Source organism: Hermetia illucens, chromosome 4 (genome assembly GCF_905115235.1).
Source record: "Hermetia illucens chromosome 4, iHerIll2.2.curated.20191125, whole genome shotgun sequence".
In the NCBI taxonomy this organism is placed as follows: domain Eukaryota; kingdom Metazoa; phylum Arthropoda; class Insecta; order Diptera; family Stratiomyidae; genus Hermetia; species Hermetia illucens.
In genome coordinates, this window is record NC_051852.1 from 34,623,996 (window position 1) to 34,631,536 (window position 7,541).

Here is a 7,541-nt window from a genome sequence, read left to right on the forward strand (position 1 = left end):
CTTTGGGTTTAGAAACATTATATTCTAAGCGCCTGCTCTCTGGATCATTGGAGATCATCTCACGCACTAAACCACCACCGGTCTCGTGGGATACATCGATCTTGACGCGGAAAACATATCCCACGGCATTCCGCGGGGGCTCCTTTTCGAGCCCGATTCACCCTTGATTTCCATGCACCGTAGGATTTCTGTAGCGTTTTCACCGCTGATTCTTGCAGTCCCATAAGACCAGATTGCTTTAGCAAGGTCTGGCGAGCCTGCTCCTTCATAGTGATCTCGTCTACTTCCTTGCGGATTCCGGCCCTAACGACTTCCCGATTTGGCTCAACAATTTGTTCGCGATTACATCCCTGTGTTTCTTGAGCTCCAACGTAAGGTCTCCGTTGCAGGACTGGCTGATATAGTAGTCGCGAGTTCAGGGTCTATCTTCACTTTCCCGCAAATGTCAGCACATGATCCTTCACCTTGTTTCAAGATGATTGTGACCTCCGGTATTACCGTTCTTCGATCTTTGGTCTTTTAAGGTGCCATCTTATTCCAGGCTTCCTCACTCGCCTTCAAAAATTCACTTCCGGAGACGCAGCCAGAAGCTTCAGCCGTCCTTCTGATGTGCCTCACTTTTTTTGGGAGTTATTTTTTTACCCAGTGCGATGAAGGCAGCCTCCGACTGGCTGCTGACTCCAACTTGCTTTCTTTTCATATCCCCTGGCTACCCAATCCCCATTGGGTGTAGCGTTTTCGATTGTTTCGTATGGGCGGGGATCTGCGAAGAGTCGAGATTTTGCTGAACGGGTCACTCATCCCTCCCCGCGATGATGACATTAGATGAACAGCCAAGGTTCCCACTACCATGGCACAACGCCCGTTGGATATCGACGCCGAGAGCCCGTTTGCCCACTCCCAAAAACCACAGGCACTGGGTCTCCAAAGCCCTGTACCGTACCTTAATTTCTTTTTTGTTCCCCCAAGTTTGGTTTCATTTCTGGGCATCCTTTGCGATGAGGTCCATTTATTCGATATCCTTAAAAGCTGTTTGGCGTCCTGACCTATACCATCACTTCATCTCAGACATGGTCTGCTCCGTCTTGTTTTTCTACCACAGATATTGCCTTTATAGACTTTCCGGAATGGATCATCCTCATCCATTCAGATTAGCTGACCCGCCCAACGCAACCTGTTGAGCTGGATTTTATCCACAACCAGACGGTCGTAGTATAGCTCATAGATTTCGTCATTATGTAGGCTACGAAATCGTCCATCCTCATGTAAGGAGCCAAAAATTCTTCGGAGGATTCTTAACTTGAAAGCGGTCAAGATCTCGCTTTTTTCTTGATAAGAACCCAGGTCTCCGAGGAATACATAAGGAATGTTATTCTCGTTAGATGTGCGAATCGTTCTTTAGTTTTTAGTGCTGACGTTGACATCATGTACTCGGTCATGTGCTCCATCTGAATGGAGGTAGATTCTACGTTTCGGGTAGTTTTTCCCATGATGTCAATATGGAGAAGTTGGGTGAACTTGAAGAGAATGATGCCTCTTGCATTGACATCTGCATCGTGGGTCAACGTGATACATCTATAATTGCTGCACTGTGTGATATCCCCCATTTTATGTATGGGACGGATAATGCCTGGTTGTCAATCGTCAGGCATTAATTCACTGTCCCACACTTTGAGCATCAGTTGATGAACCACTTGGTGTATTTGGCCGCCCCCATATTTAACCAATTCGGCTGTAATTCCATCGGTTCCTGGCGACTTATATTTTTAAGCCGGTGGATTTCGTGGACTGATTCTTCTATTCTTGGTGGTGGCAGCATTTATCCGTCGTCTTCAGTTGGCGAGATCTCCAACTCACTGATATTTTGATTGTTTAGCAGTCCGTCAAAATACTCAATCTATCGTTCCGATATGCCCATTCTATCGGAAATCAGATTTCCCTCTTTGCCTCGGCAGGATGAGCAGCGAGGTATATAAGGCTTCATTCTGCTGACGTGTTGGTAAAACTTGCGCGCCTGGAGGTGTGTCTCCCTGTACTTCTCGAGTTCACAGACCTACTGGCTTCCTTTTTCCGTCTATGAAGTCATTTCTCCACCCGATGGAGTTGGTGTTAGGCCTCTGAACGTGCCCGTTGAGAGTGCAGCAGTGCTCTGTATGCAGCATTCTTCCGTCCCGTTGCTACCTTACATTCATCATTGAACCAGCCGTTCTGACTTTTCTTGCAGCTAGGGCCAAGTATGTTTGTGACCGTATCAATGATTTGTTGATGCTTCATCTTCAGGACATCTATTAGCTGCGATTATTGCAACATCCATTACTCTCGGCGTTATGGAGGGCTGTGTTGTAGATGACTTCAGTATTCACTCCCAGCTGATTGTCAGAGAAGATTGTAGGCGGTGTTGTATGTGTAATTCGAGCCCGGAGCAATATGCCAACGAGATACTGATCCAAGACTATATTGGCCACCTATACGTTCGCTCATTAATCAAGGGTGAAAGGTGGCAGCGTTCAATCAACACGTGATCAATTTATTTGAAGGTGGTCCGGTCTAGAGAGGCCCATGTATGTTTGTGGAACACTTTCGGCGCAAACCAGATACTTCCAGCAACCGTTTCGTATGATAACACTACTAACTGAATAATGCGCAGTCCATTATCATTGATATCTTTATGTGAGCTATGGGAACCGACACATCGCCTGAATTCGGGTTGTCAACCCTACCCAACTCCCAACCTGGAGGATCAGAAGTGTTCAATTTGTCCAGCTTTTAAGCGCGGGAGACTCGTCTTCATTTTTCTCCCTCTGCTGTTTTTCATTAAGAAAGAACTTCCAGCGATCACTATGTGGAGCTGGAGGTAAAATTTGGTAGTTGAGTTGTTGGAGCCGGTATTTGTAAGGTTTTGTGCTACATGGTGGGAACCAATCTACTTTTCACCTTGGAAGCTATAGTGGACTTTGACTGCCAAGCAAAATATTTTGGCAAAACGAAAGTGGATCACATGAGCGATAAGCGTCTTATTTCTAAGAACTCCTCAACCCCTTACACGCAACTTAGTCACCAGAACGGACAAAAATTATGATCGAACATAATGGGAACATTGAACCGTCAACATAGGAAGGAATAGAGTCAGTAATCAAATGTCAAAACGTGAACAAGGCGCCGGACACAGATGACATCCTCCCTCCCCTGAATTCATCGAATCAAGCGGTCCATGCACCATGAAAACTATCCATAATTTGATACTCTCCATCTGGAACTACGAACAGATCCCGTAAGGATAGTCAAAGAGTGTGATTTGCCCTACCAATAAAAAAGGTGACAAGTTGACATATGACAATTACGGAGACATCTCACTACTTTGTATGTCTAGAGGGAGGAATTAGACTATACGTCGAAAAGAGGATTGGTGAATACCAAGAAGGTTTTCGGACTGGAAGATTGACCATTGACCAGCTATTTACAGTGAAACAAGCACTAGAAAAAGTTAGAAGTTCAACATCGATGCCCATCAAATATTCGTGGATTTTGAGCAGGCATATGATAGTATTGACCAAAATGTACTATATAAAGTAATGCTTCGCTTGAGAATTCCAGCAAAACTGGTTGGTAAGCCTTACCAGAATGACAATGTGCCACATAACAGCGTAAACCATGGTCAATACTAGCTTGAGAGATGCGTTTGGGGCAAACGTCAAGAAGATGCCTCTACTGATCAATTTTGGACTGGAGCAGGTTGTACGAAAGTTAGGTGTGGACAGAAAAGTCACGCCGCTGTATAAGAAAAATGACACCCTCTTGACAAATTATAACGATTGAGGAGTACAACTTGAAAAATCTAGATAACTTTTTATACTTAGGAGCATTACTGACGGAAAATAATCTGTGCTATGCTACGAATGTGAAACATGGACCCCTAACACAAACTTCCGAAAAACTGGTCGGTATTTTCGAGGAGCGGGCCCTGAGCAGAGTAGTAGGAGTTAAACGAGAGGAAGACCAATGGTGCATCAGATACAACCACGAGTCACACCAACTATTTGGCGGCTCTAAAGTCTCCAAATTAATAAGACTACGGAAGTTGCAATGGGCTTCAACGCATGTTGTCCATTACCAAAAAGGATATTCGAATAGAGGACAGAAGGACAAAGACCTGTTAGAGATAGACGGACGCAAATGGTAGGAGGAAGAACATCCTGAAGTTCCAGGCCCGATATGAGCCGTAGAGGTTCGACTATGACAATAGTTTTTCCTATATATCATCGAAAATCCAAACCGATAACAACTATGACGATGAAGTTCGGGCACGGTTGTTGGCAGCCTACAGAATATATTTCTCCTTACAAAACCTGCTCCGAAACATCTCAAAATAGGGTGAAAGCTCTTACCGCACAAGATAATGACCTTGCCAGTCCTCATTTATTCCTCGGAAACTTAGCATGAAAATTGCGGTACCACGATCGTCTGGTTGCGGACAAAACCTGACTCAATATGTTGCAGTGGGCGGGTCACTTAATCCGTATGGGTATAGATGATCCAGCCCGAAAAGTCTATAAGGGCAATATCTATGGTCCCTGCCTCAAATGAAGCGACAGCGTAGGCCAGGACGGCAGACCGCTATTAGGGATGTCAAATTGTCTGGAGTTCCTTATTAAGACAGGCCTAGACTGGATACCGGTTGTTGCGCCGTTGGTTATGATGATTAATTATCAATATAAAAACATACAAAGAGAAATGATTCAATTTATTAGTAATAGTAACATTCATGCTGTCGTTTATTTTGAATTTGCTGTCTTCAATCGAAAGTCTTCTCATAGTTTAATTTTTCTCTATTGTACCCTCTTGCAGGCCATCGTCTGTTGTCCTTTTTTGAAAATAATTATTCTCCTTAGTCGTCCGCTCGATCGCCCGTAAAGTTTGAATCATTTATTTCACCTTTATCGCTTCCACCAACTTCGTTGCTTTCTCCACCCTTTCTTCTTTTATCTTTCTTATGGTTTTTGGCCTTACCAAGTCTACGACCTTTACCATTTGCCTTACGACTTATTTCGCGTTTGTTATTTCCATAGTTCTCATAACTTTCACCAATTTCGACGCTTTCACCAACCTTCCTTTTTATGTCCTCTTTATTACTTTTAGTCTTATCGCGTCCACGGCTTCTACTCCTTTCAGGACTCTCATCATTTCTGTGGCTTTCGTTGCTTTCATCCCCCGTATAGTCACTATAACTTTCATCAGTTTCAAACTCCTCCCTCCTTTTATCTTTTTTCACGTGATCGCGTCTATGAATTTCACCCCTTTCGTGGCTCTCATCACTTCTCTCGCCTTCGTTGCTTTCACTCCTTTCGTAGTCTTCAAAACTTTCACTAGTTTCCTCCCCTTCAGAATGCGCCCTCTTTTTGTGTTTTTTATGGTTTTTAGCTTCGTCGTGTCCATGGATTTCGTCGCTCTCATCACTTTTCTCGCTGTCATTGCTTTCATCCCTTTCATAGGGTTCATAACTTTCTGAAGTTTCGTCCTTTTCAACATCATTCCTGTTTTTATCCTCTCTATCCATTTCACTGTGTCTTCGACGTCTACTCTTTTTATTAATTTCGCTTCTTTCGCTTTCATTGCTTTCAGAACTTCCATAGTCTGCTGATATCATCTTTAGGTATCTGGATATAAATTTTTCTCTGAGATCTGATGGCAACTGATAAAACTGATCAATAATTAATGGCAACAACGAGTATACATTCTCAGACTCTTCTTCATGAGAGGATGCCAACTGAGAGTGTTCACTTAGAGCCTTATTTTCAGGAGATTCATTAGATGATGTTGGATGAGAGTGTACGTGCACGTTTACTTTATTATTTGGTTCGAAGAGCCTCCTTAAAGCATCGCTAATAATAAACCGCTTCTGGCGCGAATTTTGGCTCGAACTAGTTTGAATTGGATCCTGCGCTGTCAAATTCTGAGGGTAGTTGCTATGATACTCATCTGTCGACTTTACGGAACACAGGATATTTAAAACAATTAGAAGACCAGTCAGCACTGCTCTGAAGTTCATAATGTCGAAATAACTATAAAGGAAATGGTTTTAGTGTTCCACTTTCAATACTATGTGGGTTCGGTCGAACTTCTATAGACCACAAACTTACGGCCGCCCAGTTATGTTTTTCACAATATACTCCAACTAAAACTGTTTAATGACTGTTGTTAGAACCCTGAATTTTGCTTTTAAATTTCATTCGCTGTGTCGAATGGGACATGCTAGCAATAACTAAAAAATCGTAAACAACCACCTATTAATCAGTTAACATACCTAGACGAAATACCTGGTAAATTCACACCAAATCAACAATTCACCAGAAATCAATATAATATATAATTCCTTGGTTTCTTCGATGAAATCTAGTTTCTACGGCTCCCAAGATAAAACAACTTTATCGTGTTGCGTTCTGTGAAAACGTAGCTCTGTCAATGTGTGCCCCATAAATTTCAAGGGGCCAAACCCACGAAAAAGCCACCTTATGGAGTTTTACTGATACGAGAAGTAAGCAATCAAAATAGCTCACGCAACCAGGGGAATAAGAAACTCTGAAGAGGGACCCGATTAGGTTCACTTAGTCAAATATCTCCTTAGCCCGTCAGCTAGGATGGAACCCTTTAGATAGCCAAATTTTCCAGGTACGTTTTGAATGTCGGAAGCGGCTGATAAAGTTCAGGTACCGAAGCTGGCGGGAGACACTTTGTCGGGCTTCTTTTTCAAAGCAAAGGTGAGTGGCTTAAGATCTGTGAGCACTGTGAACGGCCTACCTTCATGGGAACATCGGAACTGATGATCGAAAGTATTCTAGGTCTCTAGAACGGGTTTCGGTTATTTGGTAATGACGCTCAACAGTTGCCAGGTTTGGGCCACCTTTTGGTAAAAGAAAGCACCCAAGGCAATATCGGTTGCATTTTGCTGAGGCAATGACAAAAGTGTTGCCTCCTCCAGCTGTTGCTTGAAGGCCTGGAACTTCTGGTCTTCGGCCTAGACAAATAGACGTTAAGGATCGATTCATGTTGGGCGGCCTTGGGCAAGAAACGACGAAACCTTCCTAAATTCTTAACTGTATTCGAAAGCGGGAAGCTCGAAATCGATTGCATTTTGACTCGGTCCGATTGGGTGTCTCACATGGTAGTCAGATGGCCGAGGAATATCACCTGCGATTTTAAAAATTTGCATTTCTCAGCGTTGAGTACTGGACTGGCCTCAGGCAAACGTTGGCAAATGCACTGGAGATGCCCTCAATGCTCGAACTCAGAGGAAAGCGGGATCAGAACATCATCCAAATAAGTGAAGCAACAGTGGAGTTTCGTAGCACAGTGTGGATGATTTTTTTAAAATGTTTGCACTTCATTGCACAGTCCAAAAGTAATCCTAATCAACTCGAAGTGTGTGAAAGTTGTGCGTATTGCGTTTTCGGACTATCCTCGGTCTTAGTGACTGTACCGATAGTGTTTGTAGATTTCTGCAGCTTCCACTACCTCATCTTTGGAGGCAGATTTTTCGAGTGCAG

The 7,541-nt window shown here is 43.4% G+C and overlaps 1 protein-coding gene across 2 annotated transcripts; it reads right to left on the minus strand.

Annotated features, from left to right (window-relative positions):
• Positions 1-4,724: 4,724 nt before the first annotated feature.
• Positions 4,725-6,183, minus strand: LOC119655366 (nuclear speckle splicing regulatory protein 1-like). 2 transcript variants are annotated; one of them, XM_038061225.1, is made up of 2 exons: positions 6,138-6,183; positions 4,725-6,059 (listed from the first exon to the last, which is right to left on the minus strand). In XM_038061225.1, exon 2 carries the CDS (start codon positions 6,044-6,046, stop codon positions 4,886-4,888), a length of 1,161 nt encoding a protein of 386 aa, XP_037917153.1. In that variant the 5' UTR covers positions 6,047-6,059; positions 6,138-6,183; the 3' UTR covers positions 4,725-4,885. The 2 variants fall into 2 exon arrangements, with proteins under 2 accessions (XP_037917153.1, XP_037917154.1); XM_038061226.1 differs by having other exon boundaries at positions 6,117-6,177.
• Positions 6,184-7,541: the final 1,358 nt, after the last annotated feature.

What these genes read in the sequence shown, in the direction of transcription:
- LOC119655366 (XM_038061225.1), bottom strand. Translation starts at nt 6,046, where the DNA reads ATGAACTTCAGAGCAGTGCTGACTGGTCTTCTAATTGTTTTAAATATC.